Raw genomic sequence first — 24,372 nt, 5'->3', positions numbered from 1 at the left:
TTTTCAAGGGGATTTAAGTGTTTTATACAGATGAAATGCCTTAATAAATAATTTATTTTAAAAACCTTATATTTGAAAGAAAATTTCACTATTTTCACAAACACCTTTCAAAATTAAAAGTTTGATGTTAGGTTAGAGGGGCATTTTCACCTTGCTGTGGGAATTTAAATTTTTAGATTTCATTCTTACTGGGTTTATGGAGTCTCTACCATTTCTTGATTCAAAGATACTCTTGTCATTTTCAGCTACACTGTCCCCATGATGAGGCCTTACATAAATTTTAGGTACCAAGAAAATTTAGACACATGAAGACTATCTTGGAAATTGTGGCCAGAAGATTGGGTTAGAAATGAAAACTTCTGTAAAATACAAAAAACGCAGGGCGGAAAGAATCTGCCGGGAAACAGTGCACGTTTTCTACGTCCCACTTCTTTTCCCTCGTCGGAAATTTCAGTCATCCTTCCGATTGGTTATCCGATCGACGGGTTGCTTATCCGATTGCTGGAACATTAGCGCGACCCAATTTCTTGTTGTCGTTGTTTTTCTTCTTCAGTCCCTCGTGGGTCCGTGGGAGGTTCAAGACCAGGGGTTTTGACGTGTTCTCTGTCGAAGAATTCCGCGAATCTAGGGTTTCAATCCGATCATCGGTGGCTGTCGAGCCACAGATGACAATTCGTGTTTCATTCATCTGGCAGAACGATGAAATGGGTATCGTTGCTTAGGGACATCAAGGAGAAGGTCGGGTTCTCGCAGCCCCCCGCGTCCTCGCCCACCGCCACCGCCGCCGCTGGAGAGGACGACGCGTCTCCGCGGGATGGCTTGTCCTCGCCCATTGCAAGGTGCGCTCTCTTTCTATCGGTGGATCATCGTTTCCATTTTCGTGGATGTTTCCAATATATATTGCTTTCCTTTCTACTGCTTCTTCGTGTGGATGACTGCGGTAGGCACACTGATACTTATATTTGCGAATTATATGGATTGGCGAGTTAGAAAGATCGAGATGTTTGGTTGATTGATCAGACTATGGATTATGGGTTTTGTTCCTGGGGAGGTTTCTTATTCACTTTGCTTGCAAGATTTGATGCTTTTTTTCATGTGGATGAATTTCGATGGACGGATGAAGTACCATGATGCGCTCATGTTTGTGAATTTTACTTACGGGAGAGTCAGGAAGGTTGATATGATCCGTGGTTGATTTAAAATGAATGGATTTTAGACTTTCCTCTTAGGTGATTTTCCAAGTAAATATCGTTTATGTAATTTGCTGTTTATTTTAGGTTTCTTAATGGTTTGGTGCTTGATCGTGCGGTTCTCATGCAAATCTTTGGGAAGTAAGAGCTAGATCAGTTGTCATGTGCGTCTATATGTGTTTTTGTGTGGGTTTGTGCCAGCACACATGTGGTTGTGTGTGCCTGCATACATCAGCGATTCAGCATGTGCCTATTTTCTACTATCTTTCGACATGGTTTGTTGTCGGTAACTTATAAAATTTTTTCTAAAAATTCACTTCATATTCATGTTCTTTTTCTGAAAATATATCATCATGAACTTTTAGGGTTGTTTGAACTTTGAAGCACTAAATCAACATTGCAAAGGAAAGCATTTGGCATTAGTCCTTTTTCTGTTTCGGCCTTAAGTTTGTACTCAAGAAAGTTTCATGCATAGCAAGCTTTGTTGCTTCATTAAGCCTTTCATGCTTTGAGGTTGAATTTCTCATATTCAGCCTCAACAGAAACATTTGAATTCATCAACTCAGAAAATACGTTTGTTTATTCAATTTCTCTTTTGTGGATTTTAATAATTTGTCTATACTCCTTTTGTTGGTCTGACAGATCTTAGCAAAAGGTAGCTGTGTTAGTTACTTCATTCATTGTTGTGTGTATCACATACAAGGACAAATATATACTCTCACACCTACACATTTGATTATTTTTTGGCATTCATGCCTGTTCTTATTTTTTTACAATTTTGTTTCCGATGGAGGGAGATGCAGGCTTATTTTTCAGCATACTGAGTGTTATTGTTGTCCTTATAGTGAAAATAGAGAAAAATATGAGCTGGAGTTGGACTTCAAAAGAAATTGGGAGTTATTTCGATCCTCCAGCTTGGAAAAGGTTTCTTCTCATGTAGAGTTGGTTTTTTATTCCTTCTACCATAGAATGTAGCCTACTTTGGAGGATAACAATGTGAACTTTTTTGTGTTCAGGAGAAGGAAGATGCCCTTAATGTAGCTGTTGATATCTTCTGCAGACTGCTGAAATGGAAGACAGATGTATCGCAAGTGATCAACATGTGTGGAGCATTTTCTTTCATGCATTTTGAATGGTTTTAGTAATTTATTTTCGTGTAGCCAGTAATCTACATTTATTTTCTGAGCATTCCTAGAAATGTAAAATTATTGAAAAAAAAGGGAAGATACTGGTGATTGATTAGGAGTTACAATTAATTAGGTTCTGTTGGATTACCCTAGTCATTTTAGAACTCGGAGATTCTCTATGCAACCTATCAGGGCTATCGTACAATGTGTTGGAACAAACAATTGAGGCTCAAATTTAATCTGTACATGGACATGTCTAAAATGTCATCCATGTCTTGCATAGTATATACGGGAATGTGACACGAGTAAGCTTAATGAGTCGTGATTTAGCCATTGTCAACTAGACATCTTCCCCAGTCGGCTTGTCTGCAACATCCCCATGTGCGTGTGTGTGTGAAAAAGAGAGAGAGAGAGAGAGAGAGAGAGAGAGAGAGAGAGAGAGAGAGAGAGAGAGAGATCCAATGAAAAAATTAGGGTCCGGTAAAAAATGGCATCAAAAGCAAAGCATTTCAAGGGTCTGATTTCAAATCCTATTTGAAATCAACCTTAAATATAAGATTGGAGTTTAACAAATGTAACCTTAAAGATCTTATGAAGTAAGAGTGGAGACTGAACTAGAAATGGACTAGGAATTGAAGTGGGAAACATGTCATGAAGCACACTACAAAGCAAAAAGGAAATCAAAATGGGAAAATTGAACAAGAAGAGTGGCTTTTTTTCTTAGGAGCCGTGTCTTGTAGAAGGAAAGTTCACCTCCAATAGAACAGAAAGCTTGTTTGCTTTCTGAATTGGAGCGTGCTTCCTTTATATGAGCTGAACACTCCCTCTGAAAGGGGATGTGAGCTGTCTCTTTTAAAATTGGCTTCTTTCGGTGTTTTGGAAACTTTCGGCTTCTGGCTTCTGAACCAAGGTCCATGGGAACAAGCTTCCCAATCCCATATGGCTTCCATTAACTCTGGGTCTACATATGTCTTATGTCTATGCGTACAGCCGTACACATACATAGATATTTGCTTATTTATATAAGCTATATTTTGTTTATGTATGTGTATATTCAGGAGTAGCTACATTTACAAATTCTTCTGGCTATAAAGTTAATGATAATAACATCCACCATCCAGTTCTTGCATTCAGTATGATCTCTATTATGCTGCCGCAGGAGAAAGGCCAATAATGGATAAGTATCTATCAGTCTGCAGCTACAGTTTCTTTGAATAATTATCCTAAAAGTAGAGTATTATTTTGAGACATGAATGATACTAGTTGTGTTGGGTTAACTCTTTATTATACTACAACCAAAGCATGGGAACATTATGCTTTCATCCATTATAGGTCATATCCTTTTCTCACTGTGTCTCTCACCCTGGAGATCCTTTAAGTAAATTTTTTCCCTGTATTCCTCTGAACAAGTAAAGGGTTTGGATGGATGGATGGGAATTTTAGATAGCAAGTGCAGCCGTATACTAGTATCATCTGGTTAATTTAAGTAATCAGTAGATGCATGCAAGAAGGTGTTGATATATCATGGTGAAATTATATATGTGTGGCATCACAAGGTGAAGTCACGTATATGTGACAGCAAAATGAAGTCACAATTCTGCTTTCCAAGAAATACAAAGTTCAATTCTGCCGACCATTGTGAACCAATTTATAGTGCTGGAGATTCCATAAGAAAAGTTGGTTGTTTCTTTGTTTAGTAATATGGAGTTGCTAGTTCTAAAGGGAAAAAGAAGCACAAATAAGCTTATTGATGTGTTGTTTGTTGGAGTACAAAACTCAACATGGATAGAGGTGTTAATTCTCTTTTTTCCACTGGTTTTCTCATGCCTGTTCCTGGAAACGTTTTGCTGCTCGGAATCAATAAACTTATGAAGCACCACCTATAAAATTTGTTGTGCTAAAACTTGCATCCTTGCTAAAATTGATGCCAGAATCTATTGGTATATTTTTCCTGGTAGTTGACTAGATTTTGCGATGATATGTTTTTCTCATCCAGGAGACACTTGATTACCTGCATTTATAATTAGAATTTAACCTTTATAGATATGTTTTGTGAAATGCTGCTTTTGACGTGCTTAACTTGGATTTTGATATCTTGCAGATTGTCTGAACCATATATATTCTCCTTTGTCATCGCAAGGACATTTGTTGCAGATATTGAAAAGCTGAAGAGTCTAAGCAAGTCAAAGTGCTTGCATATTTCTAGTATATTGGGTTTTTTTACCAATTCCATCAAGGTCTTACTTTTGAGCTGCTATTGCTGTACTTTCCATTATTTTTCATCTCTGTCATCTTATCTTACTGTTATTATCTTAACAGGAAGGCACTAATCTTATGTTAATGTCTTACTCTTCACAGGAAAGCATTAACCCTGGACTAAATCTATTGTATGCAATTCAGGCTTTGGTTTCTGGGGTATGTATGTATTACCAGCTCTTAGTTCTGTAATTAAGTTGTTGAACATAATTCTGTGCCTGGGCATTTCCTGTGTAAAAACACCTTGGTTGAGTATACACAAGCTTGAAGCTTTTAAGAAAAGGTCATTTTGTTTTACGTAACATCAATGTGTTAGACATAACGTTGGAAAATTTTCAAATACTTTAGCTTTTACTTTTTCTCTGTACTTTCTATGTCATCCAAAAAAGTGGAAAAAAGTGACAACTTTTTTCCTGAACTTATCATGAAGGTTTCTTCTGATTTGCTCGGTGCATTTATGATCTTATGAGCATTTTCTAAGTACTATTGAGGAATGAGGACTGTACTGGAATTAAAAAGTAATGTGAAACATGTTTCACCCTTTTGTTTCTGCATGCAAAACTGGAGTTTGAATTAATGCCGTTTGTCTCTTATATTGGCAGCCTCTTGATAAGCAGCCTCTTTTGGATTCTGGAATTCTTTGCTGTCTGATTCATATTCTTAACGCTCTTCTCAGTCCTGATAATGAAAATAATCAAGCACAAGCGGCTGTCTCAGAAGCATCAATATTACAGGAGAAACCACAGAATAACAGTGTTACAGAAGCTCACCAACTTGAGGTATGCTTTTAGTTTTGAGTATGATATGTGTCAATAGTCGTACCATGTTCTTTAGTCACTAAGATGAATCCATTGATTCAATCCTTTCAGTTCATATCTGCCATTAACCGCTTTTGGACTGTATAGTTAGATTAATAGAAAGGCTACAAATACTTTTTGACTTGGTTCAACCCTCTCCCCATCTTCTTCCATACATAGCTATCTCAAGTTGACTACATTTTCCTTCTCTTTTTCGATCATCCACCTTTCACCACTGTGGTATGTGGTATGCCATCAAACTGCTGCTGGGTGTTAATAGGCTAGTGATTGCAGAATAGAGGGTGGGGTAAACTGTGAGGTGAGGTAGTCCATTATATAGATGAGGCCTGTGAATTATTTTGATATTGTGGTCTGTGCTGGACCTAATGTTGTCTATCTTCACTAACCTTCACTGAGGTTGGCGATTTCCCCTTTCATTCTGTCTTGTTTAGTCTTCTCTTTTTCCTCTTCTCTAATAATTTCTCCTTGTTTAATTTTGATTTCCAGAAGGAAGTCCATTTGTCATTCTTAAATACTCTCAATCTACAACAACGAAAGGACCAAAACTATTACCGACGATGTTTGTTTGTTTGTCCAGTGAACACCTGTCATATCAAAGCTTCATGTGCACATGTTTGTTGTACTTAGACACCAACACACCAATTATCTGGTAAGAGTGGTGCCTCATAAAGAAAATGATTGTCAAACTACAAGATCAGGTTGAGACATTGTATTGTCTGAAAACCATCATGTTAGAAAAAAAAATCCATTCTTGGACAAGATGTTACTGATTAGGACTTGCTTTCAAATCCTATATCTCAGAGATGCAGATCTGTGGCATATCAGAAAGTATGATTATCCTACAAGCTAACTGAAGTATGTGACTTTGTAGGTTGAAGAGATCATGATGCATGTCATGAAAGTGTTGGCAAACCAACCTTCAGCTGCACTGAGTTTGGTGGAGGATAATTCATTGCAGCTTCTGTTTCAGATGGTGGCAAATGGCTCTTTAACTGTCTTTTCACGTTTCAGATTGGGATTCACTTCTTTTCGTTCCATTCAGCTTCATCGACATGCTATGCAGGTCCCTGTTCTTGCTAGTTTTTTCTGTATGTTGCAGTAGGTTGTGATGCTTCGTGCAATGCTGTTCACTGATCCTCCTACCCATGCTCACAGATACTTCATCTACTTCTGGCTAATGACAATGGGAGTACTGCAAACTATATCCGCAAGCATCATCTGGTTTTTCTTCTTTACTTTTTTCCGAAATTGTGGCATATTGAACTATTAAAATTAACTTTTCGAGATTTTTGTGCATAATGAGCTTGTATACTTTCTTCTTGTTATTTTATCATGGTTATGTGCTTCTTGATGGTTGGGTGGTTTTGAACTCTGGAACAATCAATGAGTAACTGATGTTTAGGCCTATACCATTTGTCCTTACTGGCATAACTAATGAACAAAATTGAGATCTGTGATTGTCGATGCAAAATTTTCAAAAAGGATGGGCACGTAATTGTAGCAATAGAGATGCAAGCACCTGAAATTTTCCGCTGTTGTATTACGCTGCTTATTTGTGGTGCGGTTTGTAGGACTTGTTCCTTTTCTTCAATGAATGCGGCATGTGAAATTGTTAAGAGTTCATGGCTGTTTTCATTATTTATGAACTGGTGGTGTTCAAGAGACCATTTTATTAGATAATCCTCTCTGGACATAAGATTTCTCCTGGAATCCTTTTTGAACTGCTGGAAGGCTTGCATGGTTTATCTGATATTTCAGTTGAACCACAATTTGAGGACTGGTCTCCTGAGTGGGCAATTTTGTGAGAAGGCATTTGTTAAGGCTGGAAGCTGGATGAGAAGGAAAGCACAAAGATGTTGAATGGAATTCCTTGAACAGAGGGACACAAAACTGAAAATTGCTTGGACTATTAGAAGTTAGCAATATATATATATGTGTGTGTGTGTGTGTGTCCTACTTTAGTTACTTTATGATCGATCCTTCTCTATACAATTATTGTCACCTTGCTGACTTTTCAAACTGGAGTAGGCATAGGTGTTTCCTTGATTTTTCAGCTTTCCTTTCATTGTTTTTGCTGCGTCTCAGCTTGCTATCAGCGTTTGGTTTGAGTAATTTTCTGCAGAACGCCAATGTTCTTGAACACTTATCATTATTGGATCGACAAAGTGTTAACTGTGAAATTTCATATTCATGGATCAAAGTGCTTTTTTTTGGTGTTGCTTCTTTGGATGCCAGCTATTGGGAGCTTTATTTAATCTTAATAAAGGAACAAATTCAAGAGACTAGATTTAATTGACTAAATTTATTTTCATATGCTCATCCATTGGGCTTACTGAAACTGTAGTACTTATATTTAATTCATGAAAACAATATAATTGATGTTGTTTCAATAACCAGCTTGTTGTGTCTTAATATTTTCCTTGAGAGATGTGTAATGCATAAACAAAACAAAATTGACATTTTTTCAGTGAACAGCTTGTTTTGCCTTACATTTGCTGTGGGCCGATGTGGCTGCTTTTCCCTTTCATCTAAACAGAACAGAAAAGCAGATGTCATGAGGCATTTTGGCTTGAGCTGAGTTGAGCCATGCCAAACTGCTTTAATTGAAATGGGTATAACGTGACTCATGCCAAAACCTAGGTGTGGTCCTGGTTTATACTACAAGGAATAATGCTCGAAGTCCACTGCGACATTGTTCCATCTGTTTGCAAAACCTTATTGTAGCAATACCTAATATGTTGTACTCTTATTTCCTATAACATAATTTCCTAATGCAATCTTGATTGTAACTCATTTGGATATTCACACTTTTCAGATAAAAATACTCCTCATGGCTGTGAAAGATTTTAATCCTGAGACTGGTGATTCTACATCTACAATGGGGATAATTGTTATACTTCTCGAGTGTGTGGAGTTGTCATATAGGCCAGGTCTGTTTGTTCACTTACCTGATACAGTCTTGATCTTATATGAATAAATCATGTCTTAATTGTTGATGAAGTTTATGTTTCTTAAATATAAGTTTCTTTTACTGCATTGATCAATAGTTTGATCTTTGGGACCTAAGTGCCTATTTTCCATCAATATTTTCCATCAATAGATAGCTTTTATATTGACTTTATTGCTTTCCTGAAATTTTCCTTTGTTGTATCAATTTTCAATTTATAGAAGCTGGAGGGATTAAGCTCAGGGAGGATATACACAATGCACATGGCTATCAGTTTCTTGTACAGTTTGCTTTGATATTGTCTTCATCACTGAAAGTTAATTTAGTTGATAGCAAGTCTGCTTCCATGAACAGCAACAATTCAGGTGGTTCACATGCATCTGGCATGATAGAGCAAACTTTTTCTGCCAGTCCTTTACAGTCCCAAATTTTACCTTCACTGTCCTGGTTGCTTGATCTCATGGTAAATCTAGCACAGACAGGGCCAGTTGAAATTACTTCAGTTGGAGACATAGCTCCCAAATCATCCAATAGCAAGATTCCTGGTCATCAGAGACAATTTTCTTTGGAGAAAATTAAAGATAGAAGGGAGAGAGGGAGTAACCAAGTGAAAGATTTGGAAGCTGTCCAGATGTTACAAGATATTTTTCTCAAGGCTGAGGATGTATATTTGCAGGCCGAGGTACTAGATAGGATGCTTAAGATATTTTCCAGTCATGTTGATAACTACAAGATATGTCAGCAGTTGCGTGTGATCCCTCTTTTTGTCCTGAACATGGCAGAGTTTCCTGCTCTTTTGCAAGAAAAGATATTGAAGATTTTAGAATATGCTGTGACTGTAGTTAATTATGTCCCTGAACAGGAGCTTCTTTCTCTTTGTTGTTTGTTGCAACAGCCAATAGAAACGGAACTTAAGCATTCTATTCTTTCTTTTTTTGTAAAGCTCTTGTCCTTTGATCAGCAGTACAAGAATGTGCTTAGAGAAGTTGGTCTGTTGGAGCTTTTATTGGATGATATCAAGCAGCATAAGTACCTCTGTGGTGTAGAGCATCAAAATGCAAATTTTAGTGTTGAACAGAGTGTGCCCTTTTCAAGGAGTCTCACAATACGGAAAGATGACAGTGATGCAATCCTTTCTTCACCTAGGATAGGAGGACCTGCTTCAGGGAAATTTCGAGTCTTTGAAGATGAAGGTACTATCACTGTTGCATGGGACTGTCTCATTGCTTTATTAAAGAAATCGGAAGCAAATCAGTCAACATTTAGAATGTCCAGTGGTGTTACTCTTATTTTACCCTTCCTGACTAGTGATACTCAAAGAAGTGGGGTTCTCCGGTTGCTTTCATGTTTGATCATGGAAGATGTTCAACAGGTCTGGTCCTTTGTCTTTTATGATTTTATCATGGAATTTGTTGGTTTTATTCGTTCTAGCTAACATTTGTGATATTGATCTTACTTTAATACTATGAACATGATTGTCTTGTTTGCTTTATGTGCCAAAACTCATCAGGATTTTGAGATGTAAAATGTTTCATATCCAATTGTTTTGAAATTGTCGCAGGATCTTGCTTATCTTGTTTTAGGTATTGTTTCTTTTACTGCTGCTTTATAAAGTGTTTTTCATGGTAACATGGCCATAGTTGACAAATCCGTAACTCGGACTCATATTGGCTGACATTTGGGTCATTGGTTCAGCAAGTTGACTTGGCGACTTGGCTGGGTTAGGCTATAAATTTTATAATGCATTTTTGCTATAAATAGATGAAGAACATAAGTCTGTCAAAACATTATGTTTGATTTTTTCCTCAACTGAAACCGAATAATATGTAATATGAGTATTCATGTGTATGTTTAGTAACGTTGGTGGTTGGATGTCTAACATGGCAATGACTTGGAGAGAAGACAGCCTAAGTGTGCAACTGTTCTTTGCTTTCTTTTCATTAGCAAGTTGCTGAGAGTGAACTCCAATACAAGTTTACAATAGGACAAAATCACTTTAAAACCATTACATATTGATCGACTCACAAAATAACAATGCAAGACAAAAGGAACCTAATATTAGTTGACGATCACAACCAACTTGGGCGGTCCTAACTTGTGACCCAAAAAATGGATGAGCCTAGCCAACTCGGGTTATTCATGGTTAGATTGACGAGTTTGCCAACTATGAACATGGTGAAATACTTCTCTTGTAGTATGGAAAAAGCTTTATGAATAATATTGGAGAAAAACCTTGCTGATAACGTCCTGACCAGTTGCTCGCTTGCTGACTAATATGTGGGGGAGCAACATGTAGAAAGAAAAAAAACATGAGATGGAGTTTCATAAAAGGAAAAAACACCAGATTGAAACGGCAGGTACTAAAATCCGTAGTTGGATAATGACTAGGTGTTTACTAATCTCACATAGTAGTCAGCATGCCAGCAACTGATCTGATTAGGTGACAAATTGAGCAGACTAGATGCTGGTTTGACACCATAGTGCTTGATATAGCTGCCCCATGTCCTTGCATATGCAGAACTATACATGCACACAGACATGAGTCCGTAGAATCAAAGTACAAAAGCTTTGGTTTTAGACAATGTATAATTTCTCTTCTACGAACTTTTCAAGTCCATGAAATAAGGCAATATCCTGAGGTTTTGAATGTTTTCGTATGCGGAGATTTGGTAAACTTTTGTTCAGGAGTGCTGTTATTAATTTTAGTAACTATCCTCATTTTTCATGCTTAATTACAATGTTCTATGCACTATTAGTTTTATTTGAAGATTTTCTGATTCTGGTCCTGGCCTGCTGGTATATACTGTCACAGGCTCATGCAGAAGAGCTAGGCTCACTCATTGAGATCCTCAAAAGTGGTATCGTTACAAGCATATCGGGATTTCAGTATAAACTGAATGATGATGCAAAATGTGACATTTTGGCAGCTACTTGGCGTGTTTTGGGAGTTAACCAGTCTGCACAGAGGGTTTTTGGGGAAGCCACTGGATTTTCGCTTCTACTTACAATGTTCCCTAGTCTTCAAAGTGGAGCAGAGGATGATGATGGTCAATCTCCCTTGACCATTCACATGAAATTATTTTGTTTTTTGCTACGTGTTATAACAGCTGGAGTATGCAATAATGCCATCAATCGTATCAGCTTGCATGCAATCATATCATCTCAGACATTTTCTGATCTTTTAAATGAATCTGGTTTGATTTGTGTTGATTATGAAAGAGAAGTTATCCAGTTGTTGCTGGAGCTTGCCCTTGAAATTGTGCTGCCACCTTCCTTTATCGTTACTATGCAGCAGGAGGAAAGTGTTCCAATTCCAAAAATTATTGAACTTGGGGACTCAGGTTATCTGATTAGTTCATCCTCTGGGAATGACAGACTTGATAAAGACCGAGTATATAATGCAGGTGCTGTAGTAGTACTGATCCGTTCACTATTGCTTTTTACTCCAAAGCTGCAGCTTGAGTTGTTGAACTTTATAGAAAAACTTGCTCATGGTGCTTCCTTCAATCAAGAAAATCTGACGTTCATTGGTGGGTAATAGACTTCTATTTTTTTTCTTTTTTTTTCTATACATGTATTATGAGCTCTCTCTCCCTCTCTCTTTTTCTTCCCTTCCCCCCTCTTCTTGCTACTCACAAATGCTTATTATAGCTGAACCATACATAACTAGGTTGTGTGGAGCTGCTTTTGGAGACAATACATCCATTTCTTGCGGGTTCATCTCCATTACTATTACATGCTCTCAGAGTTGTGCAGGTACTTGGTGCATACAGGTACCATGACTAAAATAAGTTAATTCTTTTACTATAGAATTGTACTTTAACTATTCAAGAGCACATATTTTTCAATTCTGTAAAAGCTTTCTGTATACTGTGGCAGATTGTCTTCAGCTGAGCTTCAAATTCTACTTAGATACATCCTGCAACTAAAGCTGATAAATTCCGGCCACGTTCTCATTGGTGTGATGAAAAAGTTGGTCAATATGGAGGAAGTTACTTCAGAAAATGTTTCGTTATCACCTTTTCTGGAGATGGATATGAGCAAGATGGGACATGCATCCATACAAGTATCCCTAGGCGAAAGAACATGGCCACCTGCTTTAGGATATTCATTTATCTGTTGGTTTTGGTTTAGTAAATTCATGAATAATACCGAGAAACAGGGGTGGCAATCAAACATTAGCACCAAAATGGCCACCTCTGGTGGCAAGAACATTGGCAAACAGGCATTCCGGATCTTTTCTGTTGGAAATGTTGAAGATGCTAATACATTTTACACTCAACTCTACCTTCAGGATGATGGTGTTTTCATCCTTTCAATGGGAAACTCTTCTTCTGTGTTATTTCCCAGTGTCGAGCTTCAAGAGAATAGATGGCATCATCTTGCTGTTGTCTATAGCAAACCAAATGCCCTAGCTGGACTTTTCCAAGCCGGTGTAGCTTATCTTTATCTGAATGGAAAGCTGAGACAGGCAAAGAAGTTGGGGTATTCTCCATCACCCGTGGGAAAACCATTGCAGGTAACAATTGGAACTCCCATTTCTCATGCTAAAGTTACTGAATTATGCTGGAGAATGCGGAGCTGTTATTTCTATGAGGAGGTAATTACCCCAGGTGCTGTCTTCTTCATGTACCTTCTTGGAAGAAAATACCAAGGACTTTTCCAAGACACAAATCTATTGCAGTTTGTACCAAATGAGGCTTGTGGTGGAGACAATATGGCTATACTAGATTCATTAGACTCAGAGTTGTCTGTGACGTCCAACATCCAAAGGCCTGATGGAGATAGCAAGCAGGAAAGGCTTGGGCAGCAGGAAAGGCTTGGGGCACATGGAAGTAGGATGGTCTGGGACTTGGAAAGTCTACGTAACCTTTCATTGGAGCTATCTGGAAAGAAACTTATATTTGCATTTGATGGAACATCTGGGTCCTTCCGAACATCTGGTATGCTGGCTACACTTAATCTAGTTGATCCTACATCTGCCGCTGCGTCGTCAATTGGTGGTGAGAACATACTCTCAGTTCTATATCTTATTCGTTTAATACAGTCTCTTGTGATTTGCAACTGTGTTTTGTGCAAAAGCTCATTCTTAAAATTGTTGAAGCAGGTGATAACTGACTTATGAAAAATTCTTCTAATTGTCAGGAATTCCACGGTTTGGTCGTCTTCATGGTGATATCTTTATTGGCAGCCCATGTGTCATTGGGGATAGCATTCGTGCAGTTGGTGGTATGACCATCATACTGGCTGTAGTTGAAGCTGCTGAGACTAGGGACATGCTGCATATGGCGCTGTCTTTGCTTGCATCTGCTCTCCATAAGAACCCCAAGAATGTGCATGACATGCGAGCATGTCGAGGATACCACTTACTTGCACTTTTCCTATATCGTAGGATGGCACTGTTAGATCTACAGTTGCTTAATATCCTTTTCCAAATTGCTGCTTGTGAAGCTTCTTTTTGTGGAACATGGAAACTGCAGCAAAATGAAGGCATGTCAAACATCAGTCAAGCTTCTATGGTTACATATGATCATGGTACAATGGCGAGATCTCCGGATGAATTTTTGGCATTTGGTTTCCTGGGTGATCTGGAAGGTTTCATGGAAGAAAAGGATTTAGTCAATTGTATTTCAGAGGTTGAAAGTGCTGGTCTGAAGCAGCAAAACTTAAACTGCATGGTGTTGTCAAATGTTGACATGGTTGAGCATGTTCTTCTGGACTGGACGTTGTGGGCAACAGCTACTATTCCTATTCAAATTGCTCTTTTGAGATTTTTAGAGCATTTGGTTTTGATGAATTGGTACAGAATTCATAACCTGGCAATCTTACGGCAGATTAATCTTGTCAAATACTTACTTATAACTATGCAGAGAGATGATATTGAAGTTACTGTGCTAGAAAAGCTGGTTGTCTTGTTGAGAAGTATATTAGGGGATGGATTTATAGGTTCTGAATTAGAACTTGTGGTCAGATTTGTCATTATGTCATTTGGTCCCCCAGAATTGGCAGAGGACCATCAAGTTAGGCGAGAGCCTATGGGAAATCATATTATTGTGAGGAACATGCTACTTGAAATGCTTATTGATTTACAGGTGGCAATAAAATCTGAAGAGGTTCTCGAACAATGGCACAGAATAGTCTCATCAAAATTAATTACATTTTTTCTTGACGAGGCTATTCATCCAACTAGTATGAGATGGGTCATGATACTACTTGGAGTTTGCCTTACTTCTTCTTCATTCTCACTTAAATTCCATATTAGTGGGGGTTTCCAAGGATTGACTGGCATTCTCCCAAGTTTCTATGACTCTCCTGAAGTATACTACATACTTTTCTGTCTGGTATTTGGCAAAGATGTTTATCCAAGATTACCAGAAGTTCGCATGCTTGATTTTCATGCTCTTATTCCAAGGTGTTTAAGTCAGAATGAGTTAAAATTTGTGGACCTATTAGAATCTGTGGTTGCAATGGCAAAGACTACGTTTGATAAGTTGAGCTTGGAAGCTACTGTAGCATGCGAGGCTGGGGTTCATTCACCAGTCAGTGCTTCCCTAACAGCTGAGCTTGCTGAAGAAACAAAACACATTGGAGTAGAGCTCCAGGGAGAAGCCCTAATGCACAAGACATATGCTGCTAGACTAATGGGTGGAACTGCAGAAGCTCCAGCAGCTGCTGCTTCCATTCTAAGGTTCATGGTTGATCTTGCCAAAATGTGCCACCAATTTTCAGCTATCTGCCAACGAGCCGATTTCCTCAAATGCTGTGTTGACTTGTATTTCTCCTGTGTGAGGTAAGTTTCCAAACAAAAATGTGCCTGTCATTACGTTTTAGTAGATTTCTTGTTCATTTTCCAACTTGATAAAATTTCTAATTATTTGCCTTATGGTTCCATCTGGATTGACATCTAACCTAAACTTCAGATTTGATGACTTTTTTTTTTCCTTTTATTTATTCATCAACTGATTTTCATGTATACCTTAGAGCTGCTTGTGCAGTGAAAGCAGCAAAAAAAATGAATCAGCAGACACCAGGAGACAGGAACTTGAATGATGCTGATGACACACACAGCTTGCAACCTGCATCTTGTTGCTTGTCTAATCAACAGGAACTGCCTTCCAGGACGACCACGAGTACTGGAAGCTTTCCTCAAGTCCAAATAAGTTCCATTTCAGAAGATTTGTCTGGCATCCAGAACATCATCTCTGAAGACTGCAGGAACCAAAGAGGCACCTTTGATCTCATTTCTGGCCAGGCATATTTAGCTCATGCTGTTGGTTCTCAAGAACTTGGGATCCAGCAGAATGAAGAGATGCATTCTTCTCTTCAGCAAACAGATTCCTCCAGTTTTGCATCTTCCTTGGTGCTTGATGCCCCTGCTTTGTCTAGAAAATCTAATTGGAAGGTTGGGCGTGCGAAACTGGCTCCATCAACAATAGTAGCGTTGACTTCTTGGCTTGGTTCTGGTCATTCATCTAGTAAAGCACAGGTTGCTTCTAATCCTTCCACATGTTTTTCATTGTCTTGGCATGAAATGGAGTCATCACATGATTTGAAATCTACATTTCAGGGATCCTTGGTTACAAATATGCCATTTACCATTAATTCACAGCTTTTGCTGGAGATGGATGATGCTGGTTCAGAAGGAGGTCCATGTGTTGCATCAGCTAGTGCAGTTCTAGATTTCATTGCAGAAGTGTTTGCTGATATGGTGACAGGGCAAAGTAAAGCTGCACAAGTTATTGAAGGCGTTTTGGAGACTATCCCTCTCTACATTGATATGGAGTCCGCCATTGTTTTTCAAGGTTTGTGCTTAAGTAGATTAATGAACTTCATGGAGAGGCGTCTTCTGTGTGATGATGCGGGCACAGAGAAGGGTCTTGATAAGAACTGTTGGTCTATAAACCTTGACACTATAAGTGGAATGATTGTGGATCGTGTGTATATGGGTGCTTTTCCTCGACCTAGTGGAGTATTGAAAACTTTGGAGTTTTTATTATCCATGTTGCAGTTTTCCAACAAAAATAGGTGTATTCAAGAAGCTATATATACAGGAAAAGGCCAGTTGCCTCTCACTAGAGGAAGTGAACAGCTTGAATTATACATATATTCACTCCTGAAGAATACCAATCGCATGATAATGTACTGTTTCTTGCCCTCATTCTTGAGCACTATTGGAGAAAATGACTTACTTTCAAGAATTGGCTTTCAAGTTGAGCAGAGGAAAAGTGTATTAACAAATATGACGGAAAAAAATACTTCTGAAATTGATATTTGCACCATCTTACAATTGCTAATTGCTCATCAGCGGCTTGTGATATGCCCCGCCAATCTTGATACTGATGTTACTTCTTGTCTTACAATAAACTTGATATGCCTTCTCCGAGATCAAAGACAAAATGTGCAGAAGATGGCAGAAGATCTTCTCAAGTATCTGTTGGTGCATCGCCGTGCTGCCTTAGAGGAGTTGCTTGTTTCTAAAGCAACCCATGGGCAATACTTAGATGTGCTGCATGGAGGTCTTGACAGACTATTAACTGGAAGTTCTTTGGCTTTTTATGACTGGCTTCAGGCATCTGAACAAATTGTCAACAAAGTGTTAAAGCAATGTGCTGCTATAATGTGGGCACAGTTTGTTGCTGGATCAGCAAAGTTCCCTGGTGTGAGAATTAAAGGTATTGAAATGCGCCGGAAAAGAGAAATGGTGCGGAGGTTGCAAGAGGTGTCAAAGTGTGAGTTAAAGCACTTTGAGCAGCTGAATGAGAGGAGAAATGAACTAGGGTTGGTTCGTGAAGGAATGTCAACTGAACTGAGAGTTTTGCAGCTAGACAAATATGGTTCCATACTTCATGCTGAAAGTGAGTGGCAAGGGCAGCTTGAACAATTAGTGCATGAGAGAGGAATCTGCCCTATCGAGAGGTTCATTAATGAGCCTCAGTGGCAACTTTGCCCCATTGAAGGACCATATCGCATGCGTAAGAAACTAGAACGCTGCAAACTGCGAATTGGTTCTATTGAAAGTATTCTGAATAGGCTCCGAGATTTGGAGGGTGATGAGAAAGATGTTGATCATCCACTTGATACTGGAACAGATTTAGGGTCAAATTTTCCCCTTTTATCAGGTAGCAGCAAAAAGAAGTATTTTGATGGTATAGAATATCATGATTCATTTTTTGAAGAAACAGAGGAATCTAATGAAGATCCCTTTTCGGCTCACATTGGTTCAGATGATGATAATCCCAGCAGCAAGACTGAACCAAGTGTTAGTTCTGCTCTTGAGGTCGAAGTTAAGTCGAGCTCCTTTTCTACTCAAAGTGGAGAGAATCCTAAGGTAAGGTCTGATCTAAGTTCGCTTGAGCAATCTACCTCAATAAGTGTTGATAAATCAAAAGATGTTGCCAATAAGTTAGAGAAAAAAATATATGACAATGGTGAACATTTAGTTAGGCCTTTTCTGGAGCCATTTGAAAACGTAAGGTTTTGCTACAATTGTGAACGTGTTATTGGGCTTGATAAACATGATGGAATCTTTCTAGTTGGGGATCTTTGTTTATATGTGATTGAAAACTTTTATATTGATGATGCTGGCCGTATCTGTGAGAAGGAAAGTGAGGACAAACTCTCTGTGATAGATCAAGCTTTGGGTGTAACAAGAGACACCACTGGCAGCTTAGACTTGGAGACTAGTTTCTCTGTGTCTTGGGATATGAGAGTTAAAACTTTGGTCGGTGGTAGAGCTTGGGCCTATGCTGGTGGTGCTTGGGGAAAGGAGAAAATATACAATAGCGGGGATCTGTCTCATCCGCGGCGAATGTGGAAGCTTGATGATGTTCATGATATTTTAAAACGTGACTATCAGCTACGCCCTGTTGCGGTTGAAATATTTAGTATGGATGGTTGCAATGATCTGCTGGTCTTCCACAAGAAAGAAAGAGAAGAAGTTTTCAAGAATTTGATGGCAATGGATCTCCTGAAGAATAGCATGTAAGTGTTCTATTCATGTGTTCCACCTTATTGACTTCTTTTCTTTAATCAGTTGAAACTGTTAGCTGAAATGTGTACAAGTGATAAATTTGCACTACAATATATAGATAGCTATAGCCCCTGTTATTTTCTGGCTGGATTTAATTTAGTCCATTCTATTGGTTCATTATCCATTCTTTTTGATGTCAAAGGAGAAAACTTCCAAGTCCAATCCCTATGATGTTGCAGTTTCTCAATGCCATCTTTGATCATGCACAACTTGACTCCTCTTTGAAAAGCGTTAGAAACTCATAATTGTTTGACCATTGAACGTGTTATGTACCCATTATTGGCCCTAAATTATACACATGGTGCCACAGTATACTTAATCAAATAACAAACTGAAAATCCCTAACTAGTACAGTCTAGAAATGGAAGCCTTGTTTTATCATTTTATATGTCATTGATTTATGAGTGTGTCAGAAAGAAAAAAAAGAAAGAAAGAAAAGAAAAACAGTTATATGATTAGCTTCTGCAGTTATGTGACCTTCTGAATCCTGTCGGTCAAATAGTGAAACAGATACTTTTTTAGGTTTAAATGTTTATTTAGTGGGATTTCCATGAACATCTGGTTGATACAGAAATATGTCACTAGATAATCTTGTTATAAGCCATTCATAGTGCCAAGTTGACAAAGAGCCAAGTAACTGTAGAATCTGAAAATATATATTCCACAAAGTAACAGATGTAGATAACTGGGACTCATCACAAAATTATTACTGGCTATAGTGTGGCAGGAGACGTTATCTTTACAAAAGAACAGTTGCATTAATATTTACTTATTCATTGTGATTGTGAAGAAAGTGCCCCTTAGTTTTGTTTTGGCATTCCTGAACTAGGATAGGATATTCTCTATGTTGTAATAATTGTTTTTAGTTATTAGAAAGGTATATAGAGTGCATCTCTGCTGGTTAATTTCTCTCATACATTGATCAAGAGCAGAGAGTTAAGACTGCAGGATGCAGCTTTTATTCTTATCATCTTATCTTGTTCAATTGTCCATCATTCAATTGGTTTTGGTGGCAGTTTTTTGATAGTTTCCTGACAGTGCATCATACAACAGGTTGTCCACCACCATAATCTCTGGTTCTTTAAAGCAAGACAATATTGAACAAAGTCGCCTTTTCAGAATTATGGCTCAATCATTTTCCAAGAGATGGCAAAATGGAGAAATTAGCAATTTTCAGTACCTTATGCATCTCAACACTCTTGCTGGACGTGGATACAATGATCTCACACAGTATCCTGTTTTCCCTTGGGTTCTTGCTGATTATGAAAGTGACACCCTAGATCTTTCAGATCCCAAGATCTATCGTAAGCTTGATAAACCAATGGGTTGTCAAACAGCAGAAGGAGAGGAGGAATTTAGGAAAAGGTTAGCTTGTGTTTTACTTTATCTATGTCATGATGCATGTCATGGACTTGTTGCATGCCGCTGACCGTATCTCAGGACAACCTCCATGTTTGTTATTGTTTCAGGTATGAGAACTGGGATGATCCGGATGTTCCCAAGTTTCATTATGGTTCACACTATTCTACTGCAGCAATTGTACTTTTCTATCTTCTGAGATTGCCACCATTTAGTATTGAGAACCAGAAGCTGCAAGGAGGGCAGTTTGATCGTGCAGACCGCCTTTTCAGTAGCATAAAGGATACATGGTTGAGTGCATCCACCAAGGGCAATACATCTGATGTGAAGGAACTCATCCCAGAATTTTTTTACATGCCTGAGTTCCTAGAGAACAGATTTAATCTAAAATTGGGTGAAAAGCAATCGGGGGAGAAGGTGAAGATGTTTTCTAAAACATCTTGTACAGGATAGGTATGATGTATTCACTTTGCAGTAACCGTGTAATAATTATCCATTTTTCTGCAGGTTGGCGATGTGCTGTTACCACCTTGGGCAAAAGGCAGTGCCAGGGAGTTTGTAAGAAAGCACAGAGAAGCACTAGAATCTGATTATGTTTCCGAAAATTTGCACCATTGGATAGATCTTATCTTTGGTCATAAACAAAGAGGAGAGGTACACTTATGTGTGTGTGTGTGCCTTTTTCCTATGAGATTTTTTTTTAACATTCTGACTGTCAAATGGATTGTAGGCGGCAGAAGAATCTGTAAATGTTTTCTATCATTACACATATGAGGGTAGCGTGGATATCGATGCTGTCTCAGATCCTGCCATAAAATCTTCGATCTTGGCACAGATTAATCACTTTGGTCAGACACCTCGGCAGCTTTTCCTTAAACCCCATGGAAAACGTCGCTGTAAGTGGAAGCTGCCTGTTCGCATGCTGCAGCATTGCAACCATTTGATTCCACATGAAGTTCACAAGGCAGCATTTCCTATAACTCAGATAGTGACATTTTATGAAAAGATTCTTGTGGTTGGCATAAATAATCTTCTAGAACCTTTAAGTTACAGCACATATATTGCATGGGGATATCCTGACCGTAGCTTGCGATTTATAAGCTATGATCAGGGCAGGCTTCTGTCAACTCATGAGAACCTTCATGGAGGAAACCAATTGTGGTGTGCTGGAGTTAGCCACGACGGCCAGGTTCTGGTGACTGGTGGTGATGATGGCATTGTGTCTGTTTGGCAAATTGTCAGGGATGGAAACCATGGTCAGCGTCAGTTGCAGTTGAAGAAGACTTTGTGTGCCCACACAGCCAAGATCACATGTTTGTTTGTCAGCCAGCCTTACACTCTGATAGTGAGTGGTTCAGAGGATTGCACTGTTTTACTCTGGGACCTTAATGGCTTGCTATTTGTAAAGCAGCTGCCTGAATTCCCCGCACCTGTTTCAGCGGTGTATGTAAATGACCTGACTGGGGAGATTGTAACTGCGGCTGGTATTCTGCTTGCTGTGTGGAGCATAAATGGTGACTGTTTAGCAGTAGTGAATACATCTCAGCTACCGTCGGATTTGATCATGTCATTAACGGGTTCTGTCTTTTCAGACTGGCTGGAGGCAAATTGGTTTATCAGTGGACATCAGAGTGGAGCCATCAAAGTTTGGCGCATGGTATATTTCTCAGATGAAATGAAGGCAAGCAGTGAAGCTAGTGGCAAGTCTGTCAGCAGTAATAGGATTATGGAAGGGAACCTTGAGTTGGGTGTTAAGTCTGCCGAGTACAGGTTGATGCTTTACAAGGTTCTCAAGGCACACAAAGACCCCGTGTTGGCATTGCATCTCACTTCTGATCTTAAACAGCTATTAAGTGGTGATTCTGGTGGAAACCTGCTCTCATGGACATTGCCTGATGAGAGTGTGAGAAGCTCTTCAAACCAGCACCGTGAAGGGTGATCAAAATGGTGGCTCTTCCTGCTTTTGCTTAATTAGCAGAACCTGTCTCTAATCTGCTTTTGACCTAAAGAACATGTGTTCAGTAAAGCGCGAGGTAGATCCATAATCTGTTTGAAAGCATGGACCATTTTGATAAATAACAAAGACTGGTGACAAGATTTCTCAGCTGGCACAGACTGGCAGGACTTGGCAAGAATCCAATTTGACTAATCTTTTCAGGAAGGAGAAAAGGAAAACCAGACTGAGAAGCCAAATTGCTAAGAAATGACGTGGAGATCTGCTGACGCTGTTGGCTGCCTTTTTGACGAGCTGATCAGCAGAAAAAGAAATTTTCTCAAATATGCATGTCCACACTGTGTAGGTTGTTGGTGTAAATAATTCGTTTCATATTCTTTTTGTTGTATAGAGGGCGGTCCTGTCGGGTACAGGCATTCTAATGATTCTATGTTTTGGTGATTCTTTGTGCGGATGCAACAGCGGCAACTCTTTCCACATTAACGTGGGTAGAAAAAAGGCTTGCCCTTGTGCAAGTATGTAATCATGTTGTACATTATGTGGGTCGGTGTTTTTCTCTCTTGTTTTTTTTATAGTTGTGTCAGTTGATGTTCAAGCAATGGTTCCTGGAAATTCCTTCGTTATTGTTATATGAACACAAAAAGCACGGGTTATTTACATTTTTTATAAATAATCAATCATATGAAGTCTTTACATTTTTAAGGTTAAGTTGCTATTTTCCTCCCTTTGTGCGAAGAAGGCTGGCATCTGTTCGGCAGGTTCCCAGTTTTTACTTGTTTGATGTGAAATTTTATTCCTATGTTGCCATCTCCAATCAAACCGGCATAATGTGTTTCTTTCTCATATCAAGCGTATATCCGGATAGAAGCCTATCATAGTCTCCGGACTTGCCTCTAAGGCTGTCCTGGGACTCGGGCTGGATCCATTTCTGCAGGCTCACCGTCAGCACTAAGTTCAATTTATCGTCATTTAAGTTCAAATAGTTAAATGTTGCTCATAATCATATGTTTTGTGTGTGTGTGTGTGGGTGAGAGAGAGAGAGAGAGAGAGAGAGAGAGAGAGAGAGATGAATAGGCCTTGTTTAGGGTGATTGTGAGGTTGAAAACCCGTTCATGCACTGCTCGACTAGCTATGAGGTTGAAAACCTGTTCATGCACGGCTCCACTAGCTACCAACCAAGTCAATCTCAAGTTCAATAGGTGACCTGCTTTATTGAAAAGATTATTTTTCGAAACTGTTCATTTCTAAAATTGATAAATATGGGTCTTTGGTTCGCACACACGCATGAGAGTATGTAACCCTTTCTCAAGTTTTCAGCAATATAAGTTGCGGATTGTAAAATCTTGGCACTTTCGATTTTCTATATATAACTTTTTATTCCTAAGATTTATGAAGAGACATGGCAGTAGAATATCAACACACCCCCCCACGACATCTCCTTTCAGGTGCCTCTTCAACTTTGCAGCAGCTTCTATGAGATCCATATTTTCTCAACTCGGTGATGTTCACAAGTTCATGCAAAAGAATGATTTTCATTTTTTTCTTAATGAGTTTCACGATATAATACTCAAATTCAAAATCCTTCACTGTATCTTTCTTTCCATAGAAAGGTAAACCTGAACATGAACTCGCATGAGAGAAGTGGTAAAACATCCTGGTGTACCTACTGGACTCTAGAAGGTCCACTAATGGCGTCAGCTTCAACTGCAAGAAGGTGACGGTCGTGAGAGTAATTAGTCACATTCTGTTGCTTGTCAAACATTGTCTCGATAATTTCTTAGGGGTGAAAAACCCTGGGACACCCCCCTTTTTTTTATAGGGAGGATTTGGGTCAAGCCATCCTTCATCAAATTTGAGTTTACTCACAATCTATGTAAAATTGGATCAATTCAGAAGTAGTCGTTTTTCTTCTCAACGGATACAAAGTCGGACTAATTTGGAGGGGTTAATGTCCTCTAGGTCGCGTTGACGTGTTAGAGATCAGCCTGTCCGACAACCGCTTCTATCCATTACTGTATCAGCCGGCCACAACCGATTCACCGAATCACTGGTTTTAACTTTGGGGCAAAAATAATTTTTCACAAGTTAATGCTTACAAGAGTTTAACAAGTTGAGTTCGAGCCCGATTTTGTGCAGTTGAGTCGAGCTCGAGCTTGCTATAAGGAGCTCGAGCTTGAGTTCGAACCATGCTCGAGCTGGAAATGTGTCTTAGGTTCTGTTTGGGTGGGTAAATTCGGATGAAAGTATAGCTTACGAAAATTGGCACAATACAAATTTGAAATTTATGGATCGAATTGCAACTCCATCAGATATGCCGGAGCTCCTGACCACACGCAAGAAGATGAGATCATCAGTATTTCTTCCTGTTAGAAAGCAGTGGAGCCATACCAAAGCATTGTGTTGCTAATGACTAGTTTACTACATATTAAAGATGGTGCTCAAAAATGTTTTGACAATTAGACTTAAATATGTAGAAAAAGTTTCAGTCGTTTCTCACATTGGTGCTCGTTGTATGAATAAATATGTAGAAAATGTTTCACTCATACTCACAGACAGTTTGGTGGAAAAACTTGGCGTGCTCCAATATAAAATAAACTTCACGTGGCTCTGACGAGCGAAGGTTGAGCTTCGCTTGAGCTCGATCAGATATTCTGCCACATTTGTCAAATCGAAAACCGCACTATCGAGAGA

At 38.9% G+C, this 24,372-nt stretch overlaps 1 protein-coding gene across 3 annotated transcripts; it reads left to right on the top strand.

The window, feature by feature from the left end:
- The first annotated feature begins 385 nt into the window (after positions 1-385).
- Positions 386-22,383, top strand: LOC116255644 (protein SPIRRIG-like). 3 transcript variants are annotated; one of them, XM_031631534.2, is made up of 20 exons: positions 386-839; positions 2,036-2,114; positions 2,207-2,292; positions 4,419-4,554; positions 4,676-4,732; positions 5,176-5,352; positions 6,263-6,454; positions 6,547-6,612; positions 8,207-8,321; positions 8,560-9,710; positions 11,151-11,868; positions 12,009-12,111; positions 12,218-13,341; positions 13,484-15,128; positions 15,320-15,824; positions 15,906-18,319; positions 19,407-19,733; positions 19,838-20,144; positions 20,235-20,381; positions 20,458-22,383. In XM_031631534.2, the coding sequence occupies exons 1-20, from the start codon at positions 700-702 to the stop codon at positions 21,664-21,666; spliced, it is 10,698 nt and encodes a 3,565-aa protein (XP_031487394.1). In that variant the 5' UTR covers positions 386-699; the 3' UTR covers positions 21,667-22,383. The 3 variants fall into 3 exon arrangements, with proteins under 3 accessions (XP_031487394.1, XP_031487385.1, XP_031487403.1); XM_031631525.2 differs by having other exon boundaries at positions 15,320-18,319; positions 19,422-19,733; XM_031631543.1 differs by lacking the exons at positions 386-839; positions 2,036-2,114; positions 2,207-2,292 and having other exon boundaries at positions 5,250-5,352.
- Positions 22,384-24,372: the final 1,989 nt, after the last annotated feature.

Source organism: Nymphaea colorata, chromosome 1, assembly GCF_008831285.2.
Source record: "Nymphaea colorata isolate Beijing-Zhang1983 chromosome 1, ASM883128v2, whole genome shotgun sequence".
Lineage (NCBI taxonomy): Eukaryota > Viridiplantae > Streptophyta > Magnoliopsida > Nymphaeales > Nymphaeaceae > Nymphaea > Nymphaea colorata.
Note: the sequence above shows the minus strand (reverse complement) of the source record. Positions and strands in the feature narration are given on the sequence as shown.